This window comes from Nerophis ophidion, linkage group LG10, assembly GCF_033978795.1.
Source record: "Nerophis ophidion isolate RoL-2023_Sa linkage group LG10, RoL_Noph_v1.0, whole genome shotgun sequence".
Taxonomy (NCBI): domain Eukaryota; kingdom Metazoa; phylum Chordata; class Actinopteri; order Syngnathiformes; family Syngnathidae; genus Nerophis; species Nerophis ophidion.
The window spans coordinates 46,040,841-46,068,389 of record NC_084620.1 but is presented as its reverse complement, the minus strand read 5'-3'; the positions used below and the strand labels follow the sequence as shown (position 1 = coordinate 46,068,389).

The window sequence follows — 27,549 nt, the reverse complement described above, 5'->3', positions numbered from 1 at the left end:
TTCCCTCCACACTTGACAAATTATGGTTGTTTATTCGACATATTCCCACCTGAAGCCAAACCACCGCCAGACGATGGACCCTCTGCTGGTTTTCTTGGGAGTTAATTCTTCCTTCTTTGTTACCAGATTCGCACCATTTTTCTCTCGTATTACCACTTGCACGGCTCCGCTAGCATCACAGCTAACGTTTCCCATGCCGCTACTTCTCTGCTCCGCCAGGGCGTATACGAATGTGACGTTTGTAAGAAGGTGCGCTTGCTGTCTGTGAGAAGGAGAGACAACAAAGAGTGGGAAGAGCCTGTAGTGTAATGCCAGCAGCTAAAAGCAACTGCGTGAGAATGTATACTCGAATATCACGATATAGTCATTTTCTATATCGTACAGAGACAAGCCCGCGATATATGGAGGATATTGATATATCGCCCAGCCGTAGTTTGATGCATGGGCTGAAGTGAGGAATCTTTCAAAATAAAATACCAGAGAGACAAACTAAAATGGATGTAATTTTTTTTGTGGTCCAGTGCAAACTCGTGGACTTTTGCTTGGGGGCTAATCACCATTAATGTTTTGTCAATATTTAAATCAACATCCATCCATCCACTCTCGACTGCTTATTCCCTTTGGAGTAGCGGGGGGCACTGGTGCCTATCTCAGCTACAATCAGGCGGAAGGCGGGGTACACCCTGGACAAGTCGCCACCTTATCGCAGGGCCAACACAGATAGACAGACAACATTCACACTCACATTCACACACCAGGGCCAATTTAGTGTTGCCAATCAACCTATCCCCAGGTGCATGTCTTTATAACTGTATTTTTCTGACTATAAGGCACACTTAAAATCCTTTCATTTCCTCAAAAATGGGCAGTGCGCCTTATAACCCGGTGCGCCTAATGCACGGAATAATTCTGGTTGTGCTTACCGACCTCAAAGCAATTTTGTTTAGTACATGGTGTACTGATAAGTGTGACCAGTAGATAGGTGTAGACTGCAATATGACGCCAGTAAACAATACCAAAACTTTAAATGTTGAATGAAAATAAAGAACTTTACACACAGCACTCAAAAATCTGTCAAAATGTTGTAGTGTGACTTTGAAGTGTTTTATTTATTTATTTATTTATTTTTTATTACTATTATTTTTTATTTTCTATTTTTATTTAGCCTTTATTTAACCAGGTAAAATCCCATGAGATCAAAGATCTATTTTCCAAGAAAGAACTGGCCAAGAGGGCAGCAGCAAGGTTACATAAAAAAACAAGTAAAACATCAAATTTACAACAATTAAACTTGCTCACATAACACACGTGCATACAGACAAGGTAGACTGCTCTCCTTTCTCAGAAGCTTTAAACCCATTTAATGTAACAAGGGTTTGAAGTTGAAGATTCGATTGTAGGTCATTCCAAGCCTTCGGTGCTGAAAACCTAAATGCTCTCTCGCCCGGTTCAGTTCTTACTTTGGGGACGACAAATTGCAGAACATTCATTTAACGAAGACTGGGACTTCCTTGTTTCTTTGTTAAAAGACAAGATGGATAAGATGGACTAATACCCAGAATGGTTTTGTAGCTGCTCACATACCAATGATTAAAGCGTCTGACAATATAAAGATGTCCAGTAGCTTGATGGATTGTCGGCGCATTACGTATTACTATGGTGCGTGTATAAGGACCGCAAAATGGCACCCATTAGCAGACATATTATCTGGCTTTTTGTTTCGCAATATTATGCAAAACCAACACTTATTACCTTCTGGTACCTCCTGATGTGTATTTGAGATCCGCATAAGTACAGAAAATTTGCGCTCGTACGCCGTGGGGACTCCGCAGTCGATAAGTTCATTGTTATGGGACATTCATCCTTCGCTGTTGCCATTACTGATATAAAGTAGTGTAAAGTTCTAATTTATATCTCGCTATGGAAACGCGAAAAACTACCGGTGTAGTGAGTTTACCCATGGAAATGTAGTTATTAGAGACTTCCGGTAGGACATTTTTTTACGGGACACATTACTGGCATTGTTGTTGTTTCCGGGTGCCCCGTTATTGATTGAAGTAAAGTCTGAATGTCATTAAAACAGTTAGCTCCATCTTTTGACACTTCTTTTACTCCCGTCCTTGCACGCTACACCAAAGATGACATGGAGAAGACGCTGTCGAAGGTGAGCCATGTAAATAAGACCGCCCACAAAACGGGGAGTCCGGAAGCGACTGTCAGAAAGCAACTTTGAAGATGGTCTGTAAAACATCTACGCAACTTTTTTGTCAAAATCCGGGATCCAGATCATGTTTTTGTTCTGTTCTGTTAGTTTTGGACTCTTTTAGTTCCTGTTTGACACCTGGGTTTGTTTTAGTTACCACGGCGACTGATGATTTTCACCTGCCTCTGGTGTTCGGGACGCGCACCTGCGTCTTATCAGAAGGCCATTTAAGCCTGCCTTTGCCAGTCAGTCGTCCTGGCGTCATTAGTTGTTCAATGCCATAGTTATGCTCGGTGTTTGCCTCATGCCTGGACTATGTAAGTCTCGTTTGTTTCATGCCACAGTTTGATAAGTTCTCTATGTCCATAGTTCATGCTAAGTGTTAGCGTCCATGTTTCCTGCGTTAAGGTTTTTTGTACTCTAGCCTTTCGTGCGAACAGCACGCTTTCCTTTTGTTTGGTTCCTGTCTTTTGTGATGTGTAGGATTAATTGGTTAATAAATATGTTCCTACCTGCAAGTCCTGTCCAGAATAGTCCGTTTGCATCCTGGGCGAACAAACCTCGCAAACCATGTCATAACAATTTTGACCAAAGAACCACCATTACATGTCATGTAGACCACAAGGAAGTGTTTTAAATTTAGAAAAAAAATCATAATATGACTGCTTTTATGCGCCTTATAATCTGCGCCTTTTGTATGAGAAAAGACCTGAATAGACCCGCTTATCTGCAGTGCGCCTTATAATCCGGTGCGCCCTATGGTCTGGAAAATAATGTAGTCACTGTTATTCATTTTGTTAGGCAAAACACATTTTTAATTGCACTTTAAACAAACAGAATGCGGCTTTCAGTTCAAAGTGAAACCTAAAGCAAAGATGAAGCATTAAATAATGAAAAAACATTTACCCAAGACATGAGGCAACTAAAAAAAAAAAATGTCTTAGAATTTTTCCCACTATTGACGTCTTTATTTTCACATGGGGGGACGGCATGGAGGGTTCCTGGGTTCCTAGTTCAATCTCCAACTTCTACCATCCTAGTCACAGCGTGGTGCAGTTGGGAGAGTGGCCGTGCCACATACCTGAGGGTTCCTGGTTCAATCCCCACCTTCTACCATCCTAGTCATGTTCGTTGAGTCCTTGAGCAAGACACTTTCCCCATGCTCCTGTTGGGTCGTGGTTATCGCCTTGCATGGCAGCACCCGCCATCAGTGTGTGAATGGGTGAATGTGGAAATAGTGTCAAAGCGCTTTGAGTTCCTTAAAAAAAAGGTAGAAAAGCGCTACACAAGTATAACCCATTTCAAATGACCCATGAATCACTATGAATGCAAAGTAAGTACTTCTTCCTCACACTTTGTACCATGCACTTTATACAACGCTGCGGCTAATTGTTTGATTTTTTTCGTGTCCATCGGCATCACACGCCGTCAATAGATTCAGCCTCATCACTACAGACCAATGAATGAACTTGCACTACAGGTCGCGGTGGACCAAAATGTTTTCGCTCGAAATCAAACGCAATCACATAATCATTCAGTGAGACATTGAGCGCGTTTACACTTACCCTCTAAACGGAATGCTCACGACGTTGATGGCCGCCATCGTCCTGGCTACCCTCCTCCTCCTTGAAGCAGCTGTCCGGCTGGAATCATCGTTCAAGGAAACGGTCGCCACGTGGAAGGGAAATCTATAGAGATGTCCGATACTGGCTTTTTTGCCGATATCTTATATTCCGATATTGTACAACTCTTATTTACCGATACCAATATACACATTATTATGCCTAATTTTGTTGTGATGCCCCGCTGGATGCATTAAACAATGTAACAAGGTTTTCCAAAATAAATCAACTCAAGTTATGGCAAAATATTGCCAATATGCCACAGCCATATTTATTATTGAATTCACAAAGTGCTTTATTTTTTTAACATGCCTCAAAACAGCAGCTTGGAATTTGGGGCATGCTTTCTCTGAGAGAGCATGAGGAGGTTGAAGTGGGTGGGGTGGGGGGTGTATATTGTAGCGTCCCGGAAGAGTTAGTGCTGCAAGGGTTTCTGGGTAAATGTTCTGTTTGGTTTATGTTGTGTTACGGTCCGGATGTTCTCCTGAAATGTGTTTGTCATTCTTGTTTGGTGTGGGTTCACATATATGTAACAGTGTTAAAGTTGTTTATACGGCCACCCTCAGTGTGACATGTATGGCTGTTGACCAAGTATGCCTTGCATTCACTTGTTTGTGTGAAAAGCCGTAAATATTATGGGATTGGGACGGCACGCAAAGGCAGTGCCTTTAAGGTTTATCGGCGCTCTGTACTTCTCCCTACGTCCGTGTACCACTCCGTACAGCGGTGTTTTAAAAAGTCATACATTTTACTTTTTGAAACCGATACCAATAATTTCCAATATTTCATTTAAAAGCCTTTATCAGCCGACAATGTCGGCAGTCCGATATTATCGGACATCTCTACTTGAAACGTTAAAGGGGAACATTATCACTAGACCTATGTAAGCGTCAATATATACCTTGATGTTGCAGAAAAAAAACCATATGTTTTTTTAACCGATTTCCGAACTCTAAAATGGTGAATTTGGCAATTTAAATGCCTTTCAATTGTTCGCCTGTCGGAGCAATGACCTTTCACCTGTGACGTCACATGGTGAAGCGACCCGACATTCTCTCAAACACATTACACACACCAAGTCAAATCAGCTCTGTTATTTTCCGTTTTTACGACTGTTTTCCGGTACCTTGGAGACATCATGCCTCGTCGGTGTGTTGTCGGAGGGTGTAACAACACGAACAGAGACGGATTCAAGTTGCAACAGTGGTCAAAAGATGCGAAAGTCCCTCGTTTGTTCCGCACACTGTACCGACGACAGCTATGCTACGACAAAGCAGATGCATTTCCAATGATAAAGTGAACGAAATCACAAAGGTGAGTTTTGTTGATGTTATTGACTTATGTGGAGTGTGCTAATCAGACATATTTGGTCATGGCATGACTACAAGCTAATCGATGCTAACATGCTATTTAGGCTAGCTGTATGTACATATTGCATTATTATGCCTCATTTGTAGCTATATTTGCATCCAGCCTTTCCCTCCACCCACATTTAATGCCAAACAAACACATACCAATCGTTGGTTAGAAGGCGATCGCCGAATTCGTCCGCGCTTCCACCCGCGCCGATGTCTTTCGTGATATGGCTCAAAAGGTTCTGTTTCTTCTTTAATTTCGTTTTCGGTACCTGCCTCCACACTCCAACCATCCGTTTCAATAAATGCGTAATCTGTTGAATCGCTTACGCCGCTGAAATCCGACTCTGAATCCGAGCTACTATGCTATACCTTTCTGTGCTATCCGCCATGTTTGTTTCTAGTGGCTTCACACAGTGACGTCACAGGGCAATAGACGGGTGGATATAGCGATGGTATAAATCAGGCACTTTGAAGCCGTTTTTCGGGATATTGCGTGATGGGTAACATTTTGACAAAAACTTCGAAAAATAAAATAAGCAACTGGGAACTGATTTTTATTGGTTTTAACCATTCAGAAATTGTGATAATGTTCCCCTCTAACGTGTTATTGTTATGTTACAACTTTATTCTCAACATTTCTTACTGTGATGTTATACTCTTATTTTGAAATCATTATAATGTTTTCCCCTTGCGATATTACAACTTTTTCTTTTAATATTCAGACCGGATTCTCATCACATCAGAGCAATTTTCTCCTAATATTATATATTGCCATAGTATAGCAACTAATGGCTCTCTGACTGAGCCATTGTCAATCAATCAATCAATGTTTACTTATATAGCCCTAAATCACGAGTGTCTCAAAGGGCTGCACAAGCCACAGCGACATCCTTGGCTCAGATCTCACATCAGGGCAAGGAAAAACTCAACCCAATGGGATAACAATGAGAAACCTTGACAGTGACAGGAGGCCACGGTCTATTACTTCAGTGGCCGTGGTGCATTGCATTAACTTTTGTGTGTGAAAAGGGCCAGCACGCAAAGGCAGTGCCTTTAAGGTTTATTGGCGCTCTGTACTTCTCCCTATGTCCGTGTACTTTTTAAAACCGATACCGATAATTTGCGATTTTAGAGCATTTATTGGCCGATAATACGGCAATCCGATATTATCGGACATCCCTAGAAATCTACCATCACCAACATGCTGGAAAGTCCAGACGGCTGCACGTACAATGAGGCACAAGTCCAGCCCGCCTGGTAAAAAAAATACTGTATTTTCTGGACCGTAGGGCACACCGAATTTAAGGCGCACTGCCGATGAGCGGTTCTATGCAGGTCTATTTTCATACAAAAGGTGCACCGCTTTAGAAGGCCCATTAAAGGGGTCGTATTACAATTTTTTTCTAAATGGAAAACACTTCCTTGTGGTCTACATAACATGTAATGGTTCTTTGGTCAAAATGTTGCATCGATTATGTTTTACGGATAATCTTCAAGCCGCTTTCTGACAGTCGCTTCTGGATGCGCCGTTTTGTTGGCGGTCTTATTTACGTGGCTCACTTCCGGCAGTGTCTTCTCCCGGTCATCTTTGTTGTAGCGGTGTAGCGTGCAAAGACGGGAGTGGAAGAAGTCTCAAAAGATGGAGCTAACTGTTTTAATGACATTCAGACTTTACTTCAATCTATAACGGAGCATCATCTTCTCATCCGTGGCTCACTAGTGCAACTACAACACTAGAAATGTGTCCCGTGAAAAACCGTCAGACCGGAAATCTCTAATAACTAAAATTCCTTGGGTGAGTAATGTAAACTCACTAAACCGGTATGTTTAAGTGGTTCCATAACGAGATATAAGTTTGAACTTTACACTATTTTATATTAGAAATGGCAACAGCAGAGGTTGATGTCCCATAACAAGAAGATCGAGAAAAAGAAGAAGCTTATCGACTATGGAATCGGCAAATTTTCAGGACTAATGCAGATCTCAAATACACATCAGCAGGTACCAGAAGGTAAGAAGAGTTGGTTTTGCATAATATTGTGAAACAAAAAGCCAGATAATACGTCTGCTAATGGGTGCCATTGTGCAGTCCTTGTAAACACACCATAGTAATACTTGTATCTTTGACTATGGTAGCCGTAATGGGCGGACAATCCATCAAGCAGTGCGGCTTCATAGTCATACCAAAACATTTTGACAGATTTGTGTATGTCGTGTGTAATATTCTTTATTTTCAATGGAACATTTCAAGTTTTGGTGTTGTTCACTGGCGTCATATATAAACTCCGTGTCCGGGCCTGGACGGGAGTTTATATAAGTGTGACATATATAAACTGGTCACACTTATCATTACACCATGTACCACATAAAATTGCTACGAGGTCGGTAAGCACAACCAGAATTATTCCGTACCTCAGGCGCATCGGGTTATAAGACGCACTGTCCATTTTTGAGAAAATGAAAGGATTTTAAGTGCGCCGAAAAATACTGTAAAAACGGATGAAGCAACACAGATTCCTATCACTCCTGATAGCTCGGTGCAGAGGAGGAGGACAAAGACTGTGAATAAAATGAATGAACTCACACACCATGTTTCAGTGGGAATCGGTAGGTCGTGAGTTCAAACCCCAAGCACTGTAAAAATGGGACCCATTACCTCACTGTGTGGCACTCAGAATCAAGGGTTGGATTTTGGGGGTTAAATCACCAAAAATGATTCCCGGGCGTGGCCACCGCTGCTGCTCACGGCTCCCCTCACCTCCCAGGAGGTGATCGAGGGGATGGGTCAAATATAGAGAATAATTTCGCCACACCTGGTGTGTGTGTGTGTGTGGCAATCATTGGTACTTTAACTTTAACTTTGACCTAACACCAGCGGCCAATATGTGAACAAAATAAAATCTGTCCAAAAAGTAGGTGGGTGTGGCTTATAAAACGGGGAGCTCTATAACCCAAAAAGCATGGTAAGTGGCAGGATCCATAAAATCGTAGGTCGAGTCCATCCACTGTACAATTACTGTATAAGCAATGTACCATTGGAATGAATTCAAATGTAAAATGCTTTTTCCCCAGAGCTGTTATGTAAGCCAGACATCCACACTGGACTGCCAGCACCACCTCAGATGCCACTGCCTGAAATCCCTCAACCCTGGCTGGTAAGTCAGCTTCTACTTGACCATGACACTCATTCATGACACGTGACGGTATGACTTCTGCAGCTATGATTAGTACTATTAAGCAAGGTGGCAGTTGGCATAAATAACTAACGGGGATTAGCCCTCGCAGTAATTGTCACATTTTTTAAACTTTTCATCTTTTTATTCTTTATTTTACAGGAAAATCAATCTGTCTCTGTGAAACGGAAATCATTTTCCTTTTCTTCACTATATATACATACATATATCCACATATATATGCATACATATATCCACATATATATGCATACATATATATATATATATATATATATATATGCATACATATATATATATATATATATATATATATGTATATTAGGGGTGTAACGGTACGTGTATTTGTATTGAACCGTTTCGGTACAGGGGTTTCGGTTCGGTACGGGGGTGTACCGAACAAGTTTCTAAGCTAAAGTTTTAACAAGCTGCTTTGCTTCTTCGGCCTCTGTCTCAGCACCCAGCCTTTTCCTACCCACACAACTGATTGGTTACATATATGGCGGTAACAGCCAATCAGCAGTGCGTATTCAGAGCGCATGTAGCAAATGCTTCAGCGTCGAACAGATAGGTGTTTAGCAGGTGAGCATAAGGCAGTGTACTCTCCGCAAATGATAATAAACACCTCCCAGTCCACTACTACTAACATCACTTTGAGCATGTTGACCTTCTAGAAACTTAAACTGCAGCTCAGCTGGCTCGCAGTTCTGTCTTGAGGTGAAGGCTAATTAGCTTTTAGCGTAACGTTAGCTCATTTTGCGGTGTGCGTGTGTGTGTGTGTGTGTGTGTGTGTGTGTGTGTGTGTGTGTACGTGCAGTGTTTCCCACAGGTCAGGCATCTATTTGTGGTGGTGTCGTGGGGTGGAGGGTTAGGGGGGGAGGCAGTGGTGGCGGCGATGACCGAGAAGAACGCGGAATTGGAATATAATTACAACACTTAATGTACATATTTATATAATATTTACATATTTATATAATATGTAACTACAAGCTCCATTCACAGACAGAGTCCCATTGCTTTCATGAGCGGACGAGCGAGTCAAAAGCCGAAAAAAAAATGAATAAACATTTTTGTATTTTTTATTTTATTTTTTTTAATTTTGTAATTTTTTTTTATTTGTGGCGGCCGTAATTCTTTCGTGGCGGGGCGCCATAAATAAATGAATGTGGTGTGTGTGTGTGTGTGTGTGTGTGTGTGTGTGTGTCTGCGTGTGTGTGTGTGTGTCTGCGTGTGTGTGTGTGTGTCTGTTTGTGTTTGTGGGGCGACATAGCTCGGTTGGTAGAGCGGCCGTGCCAGCAACTTGAGGGTTGCAGGTTCGATTCCCGCGTACGCCATCCTAGTCCCTGCCGTTGTGTCCTTGGGCAAGACACTTTACCCACCTGCTCTCAGTGCAACCCACACTGGTTTAAATGTAACTTAGATATTGGGTTTCCCTATGTAAAGCGCTTTGAGTCACTATAGAAAAGCGCTATATAAATATAATTCACTTCACTTGTGTGTGTGCATGTGTGTGTGTGTGTGTGTGTGTTTGTGTGTGTGTGTGTGTTTTACGGACAGAAAAGCATTGAATGGCAGGGTCCTTGCTATCAGATGTTAATAAAAATACCTGTATAACATTTACATAATAAAAATCAACTACAGGCTTCCCAAATGCTGTAATACATTAAACATGATGAAGTTGACTTGAAACTGTTTAATGTTGCACTTTTTATATGTAGAGGAAATTGTCATTTTATTTAATCTGAGCAACAATTTGAGGCAATTTGATTAACGTGGGCAGAATTATTATAGTTTTCCTAATGTTATAAGGACAAATTTGGTAAATAAATAACCAAAAAATGTATATTTTGTTGTTTTCTTACTGTACCGAAAATGAACTGAACCGTGACCTCTAAACCGAAGTACGTACCGAACCTACATTTTTGTGTACAGTTACATCCCTAATATATATCCATACATGTATCCATATATATATATATATATATATATATATATATGCATACATATATCCATATATATATATATATATATGCAAACATATATCCACATATATATATATATATATATATATATATATATATATATATATATATGTATGTATATATATATGCATACATATATGCATACATATATCCACATATATCTATATATACATACCTCAAATTTTTTTTGAAAACATTTTTAATCGATATTGATTACATGTCTATAGCGATATACTGTATATTGTTTTTTTGTCCCAGCTCTATTAGTTTGTCACGTTTACATAGGGAAACCCTACACATGCAGTCAGACAATTCCAGGTCAGAGGAGTCCAGATGTGTTTGGCAGCCATCGCACCCCGCTGCATTTCAGTCAGTGTTTTCCGGGTTACGTCACAAGCTCCAGTTCGCGCTGAACCTTTGAGGAAAATGTTGCAGCAATCTTTTTTTTTTTTTGTTGATGAGACACAAATGATTTCCATGTGTGTTGATGTTGGAGAGCAATGCTCTTCCCCTCCCTTCCTGCCTGCCGGCTTGGCGCATCAACACATGGGTAGGTTGTGTAACGCGAGCACTACAATTTCATAGCATACATCATTTTTAGTATGTAGGTCAATGATATGTCAACACTATACTATCTGGGCTGTGTTATCCACTTCACTCCCTCATTTACTGACTAAAGTTAAAGTACCACTGATAGTCACACACACTAGGTGTGGTGAAATTACCCTCTGGAAGGTGAGGGGAGCAGTGAGCAGCAGCGGTGGCCGCGCTCGGGTCCTCATTGCAAGTGCAGTGCCTCGTAAAGACTACTTTGTTTTAAATGACCAGGCACCCCACCTATTTTTGATTACCGCCACTTTGGCCCAAATGTAAGAAAGCGCTACAACACAAATAAGGCTATCACAACTAGAGATATCCGATAATGGCTTTTTTGCCCATATCCGATATTCCGATATTGTCCGACTCTTAATTACCAATATCAACCAATACGATACATACAGTCGTGGAATTAACACATTTTTATGCCTAATTTGGTTGTGATGCTCCGCTGGATGCGTTAATAATGCAACAAGGTTTTCCAAAATAAATCAACTCAAGTTCTGGAAAAAAAATGCCAACATGGCACTGCCATATTTATTATTGAAGTCACAAAGTGCATTATTTTTTTTAACATGCCTCAAAACAGCAGCTTGGAATTTGGGACATGCTCTCCTTGAGAGAGCATTAGGAGGTTGTGTGGGTGGGTTTTTTGTAGGGGATAGTGGGGGGGGGGGGGGTGTAAATTGTAGCGTCCCGGGAGAGTTAGTGCTGCAAGGGGATCTGGGTATTTGTTCTGTTGTGTTTATGTTTTGTTACGGTGTGGATGTTCTCCCGAAATGTCATTCTTGTTTGGTGTGGGTTCACACTATTTATAAGAGTGTTAAAGTTGTTTATACGGCCACCCTCAGTGTGACCTGTATGGCTGTTGACCAAGTATGCCTTGCATTCACTTGTGTGTGTGAAAAGCCGTAAATATTATGTGATTGGGCCGACACGCAAAGGCAGTGCTGTGTACCACTCCGTACAGCGGCGTTTTAAAAAGTCATAAATTTTACCTTTAGAAACCGATAATTTCCAATATTACATTTAAAAGCCTTTATCAGCCGACAATGTTGGCAGTCCGATATTATCGGACATCTCTACTTGAAACGTTAATAAGTGTTATTGTTATGTTACGACTTTATTCTCAAAATTTCTTATTGTGATGTTATACTCTCATTTTGAAATCATTACAATGTTTTCCCCTTGCAATATTAACACATTTTCTTTTAATATTCAGACCGGATTCTCATCACATCAGAGCAATTTTCTCCTAAATATATGTATTGCCATAGAATAGCGACAAATAGCTCTCTGACTGAGCCATTATCAATCAATCAATCAATTAATCAATGTTTACTTATATAGCCCTAAATCACTAGTGTCTCAAAGGGCTGCACAAGCCACAACGACATCCTCGGCTCAGATCGCACATCAAGGCAAGGAAAAACTCAACCCAATGGTATAACAATGAGAAACCTTGATGATGACAGGAGGCCACGGTCTATTACTGCGGTGTGCGAGAAGGGTCACAACAATTGCAAATGTCCCAACAAATGCAAACAACACAAAGCCATACAGACACGATTCCTATGGGGGCTGAGAAAGCTCACAACAAATGCCAACGCAACAACATGAACAGGGTTTTTCTTTGCTCTAATTGAGGCAGAGGTGCCAGAATTTGAACGCAATTTTTTTTAAATTTTTTCAATTATGTTTTACAGATCATTGACAGTCGCTTCAGGATGCACCGTTTTGTGGGCGGTCTTATTTACGTGGCTCACCTTCGACAGTGGTTTCTCCCCGTCATCTTTGTTGTAGCGGTGTAGCGTGCAAGGACGGGAGTGGAAGAAGTGTCAAAAGATGGCGCTAACCGTTTTAATGACATTCAGACATGAAAACCACATGAAAAACTGTCAGACCGGAACTCTCTAATAACTAAAGTTCCTTGGGTGAATAATGTAAACTCACTACACCGGTGTGTTTCAGCGCTGTCATGGTGCGTTTACTGACATATATGGGTTAGAACTTTACATTACTTTATTTTAGAAATGGCAACAGTGGAGGATGAATGACCCATAACAAGAAGAAAGACAAAAAGAAGAAGCTTATCGACTACGGGGTGACCACGGACCACAAGCGCGCACTCGCACAAATTTTCAGGACTTATGCCGATCTCAAATACACAACAGCAGGTACCAGAAAGTAAGAAAAGTTGCTTTTGCATAATATCGAGAAAACAATTTTCCAGATATGTCTTATCTTATACACACACCATAATAGTACTCGTATGATGAAGCACAGTACACTCCATCAAGAGGTGCGGCTTCATAGCTTACCAACGTCGAACTAAAACATTTTGATGTATTTGTGAGCGCCGCGTGTAATGTTCTATATTTTCAATATGGAACACATAAAATGTTGTTTATTTGAGTCAAATTGCCATCATATTGTGAGGCAGACACACTAACCCCTCTGCCACCGTGAAGCCCTTCACAATACGAAGTTTCTGCAGTCCTGGGTTCAAATCCAGACTCGGGATCTTTCTGTGTGGAGTTTGCATGTTCTCCCCGTGAGTGCGTGGGTTCCCTCCGGGTACTCCGGCTTCCTCCCACCTCCAAAGAAATGCACCTGGGTATAGGTTGATTGGCAACACTAAATTGGCCCTAGTGTGTGAATGTGAGTGCGAATGTTGTCTGTCTACCTGCCATGCGATGAGGTGGCGACTTGTCCAGGGTTTACCCCACCTTCCGCCCGATTGTAGCTGAGATAGGCGCCAGCGCCCCCCGCGACCCAAAAAGGGAATAAGCGGTAGAAAATGGATGGATAGATGGATGCCATCATATTGCAGTCTACACGTGTCTTTTATGTTTGACTGCCATCTACTAGTCACACTTATCATTGTACCAAATACAATTGCTTCCAGGTCGGTAAGCAAAACCAGAATTATTCTGTACATTAGGCGCACTGGGTTATAAGGCGCACTGTTGAGTTTTTGGGGGGGGGATTTTAAGTGCGCCTTATAGTTCGAAAAATACAGCGTTTGGTCAAAGTGGGAGGCAAAGAGCAAACCCAAACCGATATCGTCAGTGAAAGAAGCACTTACTCAGGGGCCTAGTGGTTAGAGTGTCCGCCCTGAGATGGGTAGGTTGTGAGTTCAAACCCTGGCCGAGTCAAGTGGTTTTTGCATAATAATGCAAAAACAATTTCCAGATAAAGTATCTTACCTTATACACACACCATAATAGTACTGGTATGTTAAAGCACAGTACAATCAATCAAGCGGTGCGGCTTCATTGCTTACCAAAGTCGTACTTAAACATTTTGAGAGATTTTTGAGCGCCGTGTGTAATGTTCTGCAAAACCCGTTTCCATATGAGTTGCGAAATTGTGTTAGATGTAAATATAAACGGAACACAATGATTTGCAAATCCTTTTCAATCCATATTCAATTGAATGCACTACAAAGACAAGATATTTGATGTTCAAACTCATAAACTTTATTTATTTTTTTGCAAATAATAATTAACTTAGAATTTCATGTCTACAACACGTGCCAGAGTAGTTGGGAAAGGGCATGTTCACCACTGTGTTACATCACCTTTTCTTTTAACAACACTCAATAAACGTTTGGGAACTGATGAAACTAATTGTTGAAGCTTTGAAAGTGGAATTCTTTCCCATTCTTGTTTTATGTAGAGCTTCAGTCGTTCAACAGTCCGGGGTCTCCGCTGTTTTATTTTACGCTTCATAATGCGCGAAACATTTTCGATGAGAGACAGGTCTGGACTACAGGCGGGCCAGGAAAGTCCCCGCACTCTTTTTTTAACGAAGCCACGCTGTTGTAACACATGCTGAATGTGGTTTGGCATTGTCTTGCTGAAATAAGCAAGGGCGTCCATGAAAAAGACAGCACTTAGATGGCAGCATATGTTGTTCCAAAACCTGTATGTACCTTTCAGTATTAATGGTGCCTTCACAGATGTGTAAGTTACCCATGCCTTGGGCACTAATGCACCCCCATACCATCACAGATGCTGGCTTTTGAACTTTGCATCGATAACAGTCTGGATGATTCGCTTCCCCTTTGGCCGGATGACACGATGTTGAATATTTACAAAAACAATTTGAAATGTGGACTCTTCAGACCACAGAACACTTTTCCACTTTGCATCAGTCCATCATAGATGATCTCGGGCCCAAAAAAGCCGGCGGCATTTCTGGATGTTGCTTTCGCTTTGCATAATAGATAGAGATGCGCGGTTTGCGGTCACAACCGCGAAGTCCGCGGATAAACCGTGGGTCGGGCGGGTGACATTACGAAAAAATTGATTTTAGATAGATTCGGGCGGGTGGCGGTTGAACCAATTCGGAAATATATATTGTAATAATCCCAGGAATGTAGGCTCATACAACTTCTTTGTTTGTCTTGTCTTTATTGCACAAGATGTAATACACCCACACAACAGCTCTCATGTCTCTAACGCTTTTCCCGGGACAGTCACAACTCGAACTCTAACTTCCTGTCGACAACGTCACGTCCCTATCTCTCCCGGAAGTCCCGCCCCCCAACCAAAGTAAATAAATAAATAAATGGGTTGTACTTGTATAGCGCTTTTCTACCTTCAAGGTACTCAAAGCGCTTTGACACTACTTCCACATTTACCCATTCACACACACATTCACAAACTGATGGAGGGAGCTGCCATGCAAGGCGCCAACCAGCACCCATCAGGAGCAAGGGTGAAGTGTCTTGCTCAGGACACAACGGACGTGACGAGGTTGGTACTAGGTGGGAATTGAACCAGGGACGCTCGGGTTGCGCACGGCCACTCTCCCCACTGCGCCACGCCGTCCCATTGGCTAACACCCCGTAGCCAGCCGCTACATTATACATAGTTAAATGTTATGTTGAAGAGGTTAATTTAGCCTGCTGACGTGTATTTATAAATGGTTGATTTATATAGGCTAGTAGGTAAAGTGTTGTACCTGACAACTCTTGATGGTACAATCCATATAACACGTCACAGACAACGTCACGCTAACATCACGTGACACCTCTGATGAAGGCTGCAGAAGCAAGGTAGCCCAAACTTGTCAGGTACAACACTTTACCTTACTAGCCTATAGAAATCAACCATTTATAAATAGTTAAATGTTGTTACCCACATACGAAAAACGAGCAGCACTCTTTGAAACAGTATGTGGGCATACTTTTATTTTGAAGTGTCTCGTTTGGTCTGTCGACGGATGTAAGGAAGCTACTTCCGGGTATGAGTACACATTTTTTTGATGTAATGAGAAGGGAGAAAGAGAGCGACTGATCGTAACAAAGACCAAAAAGTTTCACAAGGACTTTAAGTGTTTGGGCTATAAGAGCCAGAAGATCACAATTCCCTCCTAAAATAAGCATGCAGGCCAACAAGGTATTTGTTTGTCATTTGTTGGTATTTTATTTGGTAAAATGTTTGATCCACATGCTGTGCATGTTATTATATTTACGTTTGTAACGTGCTTTATTTATTACAGTTTCACGGTGAATTTGAAGGGAAAGGAAGACTTCAAATAAATCAGTTCAAGAAAGCCATTGTGTCTGTGCTATTTGGAAGGAGTTACACTTTCTAACCTCACTAATGCCTTGCATCATCTATATTAGATATATAACAACGGGCGGGTGTGGGTTTGATAAAACGTTGGTTCGGGTGGATTGCGGGTGGATGACCAATTTAGTGATGCGGTTGCGGGTGATATAATTGCCTATCCGCGCATCTCTAATAGTAGAGCTTTAACTTGCACTTACAGATGTAGTGACAGTGGTTTTCTGAAGTGTTCCTGAGCCCATGTGGTGATATCCTTTAGAGATTGATGTCGGTTTTTGATACAATGCCGTCTGAGGGATCGAAGGCCACGGTCATTCAATGTTGATTTCTGGCCAGGCCGCTTAGGTGGAGTGATTTCTCCAGATTCTCTGAACCTTTTGATGATATTATGGCGCGTATACGTTGAAATCCCAAAATTTCTGGCAAATGCACTTTGAGAAACTTAGTTCTTAAACTGTTTTGACTATTAGCTCACGCAGTTGTGGACAAAGTGGTGTACCTCGCCCCATCCTTTCATGTGAGGGACTAAGCATTTTTTGGGAAGCTGTTTTTATACCCAATCATGGCACCCACCTGTTCCCATTAGCCTGCACACCTGTGGGATGTTCCAAATAAGTGTTTGATGAGCATTCCTCAACTTTATCAGTATTTATTGCCACCTTTCCCAACTTCTTTGTCACTTGTTGCTGGCATCAAATTCTAAAGTTAATGTTTATTTGCAAAACAATTTTTTTTTTATCAGTTTGAACTTCAAATATGTTTTCTTTGTAGCATATTCAACTAAATATGGGTTGAATAGGATTTGCAAATCATTGTATTCTGTTTACATTTACATCTAACACAATTTCCCAACTCATACGGAAACGGGGTTTGTATATTTCCAATGGAACTTATACAATTTTGGTGTTGTTAACCTAAGTCATATTGCAGTCTACACGTATCTCTTGTGTGTGACTACCATCTACTGGTAACACTTATCGTCACACCATGTAGCAAATAAGATAGCTTTGAGGTTGGTAAGCACAACCAAAATTATTCCGTACATTAAGCGTTATAAGACGCACTGTCGATTTTTGAGAAAATTAAAGGATTATGTGTGTGCCTTATTGTCCTAAAAATACGGTATAATAAACATATCGATTATTGACGTTTACTAATTGATTTTAACATTGAAGAATGTCTGCTCTTTCGCCGTCAAAATGTTTAAAAATGTCTGGGGGGAAAAAATGACACTTGAACTTATGAATTCATAAAAATACATGACTGATAATAAACGACCTTTGAGCCTTTTAAACGAAACACACTGCTTTTACTGAGCTCAACAGAGTAGCAGTTAAGATGGTTAACTACTAGTATTATATCTTCCTTTGTGACATGGGACAATGCATATTAATGATCATCCATCCATCCATTTCCTACCGCTTGTCCCTTTTGGGGTCGCGGGGAGTCAGTGGAGCCTATCTCAGCTGCATTCGGGCGGTAGGCGGGGCACACCCTGGACAAGTCGCCATCTCATATAAGATGTAATTGTGACAGATTGTAGCCAAAGGCTAATTTCTATCCGTAGTCCCCAGCAGTTTCTGGTATATACAACACAGATGTGGACATGGATGATGTCAGGTTTCAGGACCTCAAAAGCATACAAATAATATCTAGCTCATCAAACTCTCCATTCTATAAAGACATTCATCATTAATGTGTAGTTTTCTGATCTTACCAGCTTGTAATGAACAAAGACATGATGAGGCATATAGTAACATCTGTTATCTTCTGTTGCATCATTCCATTGAAGAATACTTGCCTTTCCACTAACTCACCAATGCCCCCTGGTGGAGAAATGGAGATGCAACTTCCAACATGGACGTTTATCACATGACACAAACCAGGGGTCGGCAACCGAAAATGTTAAAAGAGCCATACTGGAGCAAAAATACAAACACATCTGTCTGGAGCCACAACAAATTAAAAGCCATATTACATACTGATAGAGTGTCCTGAGATATGAATTAAAGTATTAAAGGAAACTAAACAACCTCAATATACAAACCCCTATTCCATATAAGTTGGGAAATTGTGTTAGATGTAAATATAAAAGGAATACAATGATTTGCAAATCATTTTCAACCCATTTTCAATTGAATGCACTACAAAGACAAGATATTTGATGTTCAAACTCATAAACTTTATTTTTTTTTGCAAATAATAATTACCTTAGAATTTCATGGCTGCAACACGTGCCAAAGGGAAAGGGCATGTTCACCACTGTGTTACATCAATCAATCAATCAATCAATCAATGTTTACTTATATAGCCCTAAATCACTAGTGTCTCAAAGGGCTGCAAAAACCACTACGACATCCTCGGTAGGCCCACATAAGGGCAAGGAAAACTCACACCCAGTGGGACATCGGTGACAATGATGACCCAGTGGGAAGTCGGTGACAATGATGACTATGAGAACCTTGGAGAGGAGGAAAGCAATGGATGTCGAGCGGGTCTAACATGATACTGTGAAAGTTCAATCCATAATGGATCCAACACAGTCGCGAGAGTCCAGTCCAAAGCGGATCCAACACAGCAGCGAGAGTCCCGTTCACAGCGGAGCCAGCAGGAAACCATCCCAAGCGGAGGCGGATCAGCAGCGCAGAGATGTCCCCAGCCGATACACAGGCAAGCCACCGGATCGGACCGGACCCCCTCCACAAGGGAGAGTGGGACATAGAAGAAAAAGAAAAGAAATGGCAGATCAACTGGTCTAAAAAGGGAGTCTATTTAAAGGCTAGAGTATACAAATGAGTTTTAAGGTGAGACTTAAATGCTTCTACTGAGGTGGCATCTCGAACTGTTACCGGGAGGGCATTCCAGAGTACTGGAGCCCGAAATGAAAACGCTCTATAGCCCGCAGACTTTTTTTGGGCTTTGGGAATCACTAATAAGCCGGAGTCCTTTGAACGCAGATTTCTTGCCGGGACATATGGTACAATACAATCGGCAAGATAGGATGGAGCTAGACCGTGTAGTATTTTATACGTAAGTAGTAAAACCTTAAAGTCACATTTTAAGTGGACAGGAAGCCAGTGCAGGTGATCCAGTACAGGCGTAATGTGATCAAACTTTCTTGTTCTTGTCAAAAGTCTAGCAGCCGCATTTTGTACCAATTGTAATCTTTTAATGCTAGACATGGGGAGACCCGAAAATAGTACGTTACAGTAATCGAGACGAGACGTAACAAACGCATGGATAATGATCTCAGCGTCTTTAGTGGACAAAATGGAGCGAATTTTAGCGATATTACGGAGATGAAAGAAGGCCGTTTTAGTAACGCTTTTAATGTGTGCCTCAAAGGAGAGAGTTGGGTCGAAGATAATACCCAGATTCTTTACCGTGTCGCCTTGTTTAATTGTTTGGTTGTCAAATGTTAGAGTTGTATTATTAAATAGAGTTTGGTGTCTAGCAGGACCGATAATCAGCATTTCCGTTTTTTTGGCGTTGAGTTGCAAAAAGTTAGCGGACATCCATTGTTTAATTTCATTAAGACACGCCTCCAGCTGACTACAATCCGGCGTGTTAGTCAGCTTTAGGGGCATGTAGAGTTGGGTGTCATCAGCATAACAGTGAAAGCTAACACCGTATTTGCGTATGCGTACATCACCTATTCTTTTAACAACACGCAATAAACGTTTGGGAACTGAGGAAACTAATTGTTGAAACTTTGAAAGTGGAATTCTTTACCATTCTTGTTTTATGTAGAGCTTCAGTCGTTCAACAGTCAGGGGTCTCCGCTGTCGTATTTTACGCTTCGTAATGCGCCACACATTTTCGATGGGAGACAGGTCTGGACTGCAGGCGGGCCAGGAAAGTACCCGCACTCTTTTTTTTTTTTACGAAGCCCCGCTGTTGTAACACGTGCTGAATGTGGCTTGGCATTGTCCTGTCGAAATAAGCAGGGGCGTCCATAAAAAAGACGGCGCTTAGATGGCAGTATATGTTGTTCCAAAACCTGTATGTACCTTTCAGCATTAATGGTGCCTTAACAGATGTGTAAGTTACCCATGTCTTGGGCACTAATGCACCCCCATACCATCACAGATGCTGGCTTTTGAACTTTGCGTCGATAACAGTCTGGATGGTCCGGATGACACGATGTCGAGGGATTTTTAATCACTGCTATGCTGAAATTATAACTAATATTGATACTGTTGTTGATAATATTCATTTTTGTTTCACTACTTTTGGTTTGTTCTGTGTCGTGTTTGTGTCTCCTTTCAATTGCTCTGTTTATTGCAGTTCTGAGTGTTGCTGGGTCAGGTTTGGTTTTGGAATTGGATTGCATTGTTATGGAATTGCTGTGTATTGCTTTGTTGGATTGATTTAAAAAAAAAAAAAAAGGAGAATCGAATCTGAACGTGAGAATCGCGATTCGTATTCAAATCGATTTTTTTCCCCACACCCTTATTGTATATATATTAGGGGTGTAACGGTACACAAAAATTTTGGTTCGGTACGTACTTCGGTTTAGAGGTCACAGTTCGGTTCATTTTCGGTACAGTAAGAAAACAACAAAATATCAATTTTTGGGTTATTTATTTACCAAATTTGTAAACAATGGCTTTATCCTTTTAACATTGGGAACACTATAATAATTCTGCCCACGTTAATCCACATTAAACTGCCTCAAGTTGTTGCTTTGATTAAATAAAATGAGAAAACCTTTTTTCTACATATAAAAAGTGCAACATTAAACAGTTTCAAGTCAACTCATCATGCTTAATTTATTACAGCATTTGAGAAGCCTGTAGTTGAGTTTTATTATGTAAATGTTATAGTTTTATCAAGATGTGATAGCAGGGACCCTGCCATTCAAAACTAGGCTGCTACATTACTAATGATTCATGTAACTATAGCTGAAAAAATAGTAATATAGCAACACAATGGAGTTCAATGAAATAACAGATAGGGCTTTGCTGCCTCTAGCACACACGCACACACACACCCGTGCGCGCGCACACACACGCACGCACGCACCTATGCGCGCACACACACACACACACACACCGCAAAATGAGTTAACGTTACGCTAAAAGCTAATTAGCCTTCTCCTCAAGCCAGAACTGCGAGCGAGCTGAGCTGCAATTACGTTTCTAGAAGGACAACGGACTCATAGTGATGTTTGTAATAGTTGTGACTGGGAAGTGTTTTTTATGATTTGGGGAGAGTCCGCTGTCCGCTGCTCCACTGCTAAACGAATATTTGCTCGACGCTGAAGCATTGACTACATCGCTCTGATTACGCCCTGCTGATTGGCTGTTCCATCGCTCTGAATACGCACTGCTGAATGGCTTTGTATGTACCCAATCAGATGGTTGTGTGGGCGGGACAATGCTTGCTGCTCAGACAGAGGCAGAAAGCAGAGCAGCTTGTGAAGACTTATTCTTACAAACTCGTTCGATACGCCCATGTGCCAAACCAAAACCCCCGTACCAAAACGGTTCAATACAAATACCGTACAAGTACCGTTACACCCCTAATATATATATATATATATATATATATATATTATATATATATATATATATATATATATATATATATATATATATATATATATATATATATATATATGTATATATATATATATATATATATGTATATATATATATATATATATATGTATATATATATATATATATATATATACACACACACAGCCCGGGCCCCGGCCAAATTTTTTTAACTCATTGCGGCCCCCGAGTCGAAAAGTTTGGGAACCCCACCACCTTTCTTAATACAAATTTATATGAATAAAAAAATGATAAAAGAAATGTAAGCCTGGGATATTTTCGTTCCTTCTTGGGTACACATGTGATATAATGAACTTAATCGCTCCTCTTGCCAGTTGTTACTGTTAACCACATGTTATACTATGAAAATAATATATATTTTTGCAAGTTTGATAAAATTTTCTGTTATCCTACAGCCTCCAAATACCGGCCCACCGCCTTTGCCAAGCTCCTCTCTTCCAGAGGGTTATTATGAGGAAGCCGTCCCTTTAAGTCCAGGGAAAGCCCCAGAATACATCACTTCTAGTAAGTGCGTCATGACATATGCAACACATAGTTGTTTTTTTATTTTGCTCATTTTGACCCTTTTTTTTTTTTGCCAGACTTTGATTCCGACGCAATGAGCAGCTCCTACGAGTCGTACGATGAGGAAGAGGAGGACGAAAAAGGTCTGAAGACGCGCCACCAGTGGCCGTCTGAGGAGGCGTCCATGGATCTGGTGAAGGACGCCCGCATCTGCGCATTCCTACTGCGTAAGAAGCGTTTTGGACAGTGGTCTAAGCTCCTCTGCGTCATTAAAGATAACAAACTTCTGGTGAGTGCGACACTACCTACAGTATGTTCTAAGGGTGTAACGGGTAGGTAATTAAACCTATGAAGAGTTATTCATGTTACAATGTTGGATTGTCCTGTTAAGAAATGGCAAAAGGTCAAATCAACAGGTTGCACACCCTTATGGATGCCTCTGCCCGCAGTGTTCTGCAGTCTTTTTTACAGATTGCCTGCATTGTGATTTGACAGTAAGGTGGGCGTACTTATTTGGACATTAAAGGGGCCCTACACATATTTGCCAAACTTCCCGATATTTCAGTGCCCCTCCCGAAAATCTCCCGGGGCAACCATTCTCCCGAATTCCTCCCGATTCCCACCCGGATAACAATATTGGGGGCGTGCTTTAAAGGCACTGCCTTCAGCGTCCTCTACAATCTGTCGTCACGTCCGTTTTTCCTCCATACAAACAGCGTGCCGGCCCATTCCCATAATATATATAATATAAACATATAATATAAAGTTTACTAATATGGCCCTAAATCATGAGTGTCTCAAAGGGCTGCACAAGCCACAACAACATCCTCGGCTTAGATCCCACATCATGGCAAGGACAAACTCAACCCAATGGGACAATGAGAAACCTTGGAGAGGACTGCAGATGTGAGGACCCCCCGGGCGACCGGTGCAACGGACGTCGAGTGGATATAGCATAATATAGTGAGAGTCCAGTCCATAGTGGGGCCAGCAGGAGACCATCCCGAGCGGAGGCGGGTCAGCAGCACAGAGACGTCCCCAACCAACGCGCAGACGAGCTGTCCACCCTGGGTCCAGACTCTGGACATTCAGCACTTCATCCGACGAGTTGAGTTTATACCAAAATGGATGATACAGCAGAGGATTGGGAGAATGTCATGTGGTCAGATGAAACCAAAATAGAACTTTTGGGTATAAACTCAACTCGTCGTGTTTGGAGGAAGAAGAATACTGAGTTGCATCCCAAGAACACCATAACTACTGTGAAGCATGGGGGTGGAAACATCATGCTTTGGGGCCGTTTTTCTGCTAAGGGGACAGGACGATTGATCCTTGTTAAGGAAAGAATGAATGGGGCCATGTATCGTGAGATTTTGAGCCAAAACCTCCTTCCATCAGTGAGAGCTTTGAATGGTTGACCAAATACTTATTTTCCACCATAATTTACAAATGAATTATTAAAAATTCCTACAATGTGAATTCCTGGATTTTTTTTTTTCACATTCTGTCCTTCACAGTTGAAGTGTACCTATGATGAAAATTACAGACCTCTGTCATCATTTTAAGTGGGAGAACTTGCACAATCAGTGGCTGACTAAATACTTTTTTGCCCCACTGTATATTCGGGCACAAAAATATGAGGTTCTGGATCATCATTTGTCCCAGCCAGAATCCATGCAGTTGCGCACCTTTTGTCACTTAAGCACATTGGAGCCCTAAAAAAGGACCTGTATTCTACCCTGTTTTCGTCCAGTGTACCGTATTTTTCAGATTATAAGTCGCTCCAAAGTATAAGTCGAACCAGCCGAATATGCATAATAAAGAAGGAAAAAAAACATACATAAGTCGAATTTTTGGGGAAAATTTAATTGATAAAATCCAACACCAAAAATAGATATAGTAAAGGAATTTAAAAATAAATAAAGAATAGTGATTGGCGTTTTCTGCCGCATATTTCACTACTCCCAGCTTGTAACCTGCCGTATATGATTTCCTTTTCAGAAACCGTTTTTGTTCAGCCCTTCTCAGTTTTTATAAGTTACCGCCATGCTTGCCAACCTTGAGACCTCCGATTTCGGGGGGTGGGGAGGGCCGGGGTTGGGGACGCCGTCGCGGGTGGGGCGGAGGCGTGGTTAAGAGGGGTGGCGTATAATTCACAAACTCAAGTATTTCAGATATATTTCATATATATGTATTTATATATATATATGTGTGTATGAAATACTTGAATTTAAGTGAATTCTAGCTATATATATTTATTTTATTATATATATAAATAAAAGAAGGTTGAATTTCCGACGGCACCTATCAAATACACAGCAATAAAAACACAGTTTTTCTACTAAATGTACTGTGCTTGCTGGGTACTGAAAAACAACAACAACACTTACCTTTCACCATTTGAGTAACCTTTGTTCTGCCATTTGCGTACTGGCGAGCGATCTCCGAATCCGGGAACATCCTTTACGGATTTGTTGTAGACATCCGCAAATGAGAACGGAATGTTGCTTCCAGCTATCAGCATAGCCATCTTTGTCTCAGCATGATACACCATCGGGTCTCCGTTTTGCAATATGGGCCATAATACTGGGTTGTGAACGATGCTGCGCTGCGGACGCTTTCTGCTTTGCTGACTGACCGTTCATGACTGAGTAGTTCAATGGAGAAGTATGTTCTACAAAATTTACAGGCAACATACCCCTTCCCCTTCAAACTCTCCTGGATAAACTGAAATTCTTGTTTCCAATCGTTCTGGAACTTGCAAGAGTATTTTTTCATTTTGCTCGTCAAAGGTGTAATATATTGGGTTGGAGTCAATAACCAGGCGACGTGATGAAGTTACGTATCTTTAATGTGGGCTTCAGAACAGACATTCTATTCTATGTACAGTAGATGGCAGTATTGTCCTGTTTAAGAGGGTCACAACATTGAGTCAGGTTCTCATGGAGCTGGAGTGGGCGTGGCCTCCAGCTCTGTCTGAATTTCGTGAGATTTTCGGGAGAAAATTTGTCCCGGGAGGTTTTCGGGAGAGGCGCTGAATTTCGGGAGTCTCCCGTAAAATCCGGGAGGGTTGGCAAGTGTGGTTACCGCCAAAATTGGAATGATCAATTTTCATAGTTACGGAAGTAGTAGAAGGTAGCATCTTTTTTTTTTCCACAATGCACTTCTGCCATGACCCGCTCCCACCAAATTTTGATTGGTTGACGTGTGTGTGTGTGAAGATTGCTGATATACACCTAGTCTCTTACGTGAATGAGATCAATAATATTATTTGATATTTTACGGTAATGTGTTAATAATTTCACACATAAGTCACTCCAGAGTATAAGTCGCACCCCCGGGCCAAACTATGAAAAAAACTGCGATTTATAATCCAAAAAATATGATACTCGGGTGCACAAAAGAGGTGCATTTGCTCATGCATTAAGCAGCTAGGAAAGCCTATACTGTAGCTGCAGACTCAATATCAAGTTTCTGCCCTGTATATAATCAGAAAATGTAAAAATGTAGTCATTCTTACTTAAGAAATGTAAAAAAAAACGGTTGTAAGCGTACAGAAAGTACTTTTAAAACAGTTGCATTATTATTATTATTTTTTTATCATTACAAGTCAGGCTCTGCCTCCCCTGACTGCATGTCCCTTGTACTATCTTCTGTCCCGATAATATGTCATGAAGATGCCCCATTTTTTCTTCATTCTATAGTGTTATAAATCGTCCAAAGACCACACCCCCCAGATGGAGCTGACGCTGACGGGTTGCAGCATCACCCATGTCCCCAAAGACGGCAAGAAGAAGAGACACGAGCTAAGGATTGTCCACCAGGCGGCGGATGCACTGGTGCTGGCCGTCCAGAGTAAAGAACAGGCAGACCAGTGGCTCAAGGTAAAGTCTTTACATTACATATGTATATTTATTTATTCTTCTTTTATAAAGTTTTTATAATTGATAAAAAAAATATATATATTATTACAAGATCCTGTGTTAAGTTTGATGAAGGGGAAGAAGACGGCACAACAACTAAAGATCAAACTCAATGAGTTTATTGCTTGATGATTACGTGGGATGTGTATGCTACTATGTGTTTGAATGTAAAACTATGGGCAGGAATTAACCGTATGTAAATACCGTAGGGTGTGTTGAAGTGCGCGTTGGATGGTGGCGTTCGATTCCAGAGGGATATAGCAAAGAAGTCTGATGTCTGAGCGGGGTCGTGGGGCAGGAGAGGGGCGTCCAAAAGTCCAAGCGTGGTATCGGTGGATCAAGAGAGGCAATCAGGGTCCAGAGAAAATGGCAGCAGCAGAGGTACACAGCAAAATCTGAGACACGAGGCTGTGGGGGAAGTGAGACGCAACAAAGGATCAGGACAGGACACGAGGGAGACAAGCAAAACGAGAGAGCGCAGACGGGAAGTCAGAGACGTGAGGCTTACTGTGTACAGGGCTACGTTCCGACGAGGAGAAGTCAGCGGCGAGGGTGGTTATCCTGCCGTCTATCATCAACACCAGGTGCGTCAGTCACTGAACGAGCTGGATTGTTAGCCACGGCTACATCACCGGCATCAACACACTCTTGTTGTTGTTATGCTCCGCTCGCAGCGGTTTGATGAGGTCATCAAGCGTCGCCAGTAAATCTCTCATGCTGCAGTCGTCAACTCCTGTGTTGTGTGTGTGGGGAAAGGGGAGAGGTGAGGGGCTGCTGACTGGGAACATTTCCGTGTTTTACCGGATATGTATCGCTCCGTACAAGGCCGTTTTAAAAAGTAATTGATTTTACTTTTTAAAACCGATACCGACAATTTCCGATTTCACATTTTAAATACTTTATCGGCAGATAATATCAGCAGGCCGATATTATCGGACATCTCTACTAGGGGTGGTATTGTCACGATATTAAAGCTACGGTACAATATTATTGGGGTATTGTCAA

General features: G+C 41.4%; 1 protein-coding gene across 3 annotated transcripts in view; it reads left to right on the top strand.

Moving 5' to 3' along the window:
* Nucleotides 1–27,549, top strand: part of afap1 (actin filament associated protein 1) — a 172,695-nt gene that overhangs the window by 58,170 nt on the left and 86,976 nt on the right. For all 3 annotated transcript variants that reach the window (XM_061913920.1, XM_061913922.1, XM_061913921.1), the window contains exons 3-6: nt 8,256–8,338; nt 22,513–22,621; nt 22,699–22,910; nt 26,326–26,505. In XM_061913920.1, coding sequence (XP_061769904.1) covers nt 8,256–8,338; nt 22,513–22,621; nt 22,699–22,910; nt 26,326–26,505 — 584 coding nt within the window. The remainder of the gene's footprint in view (nt 1–8,255; nt 8,339–22,512; nt 22,622–22,698; nt 22,911–26,325; nt 26,506–27,549) is intronic.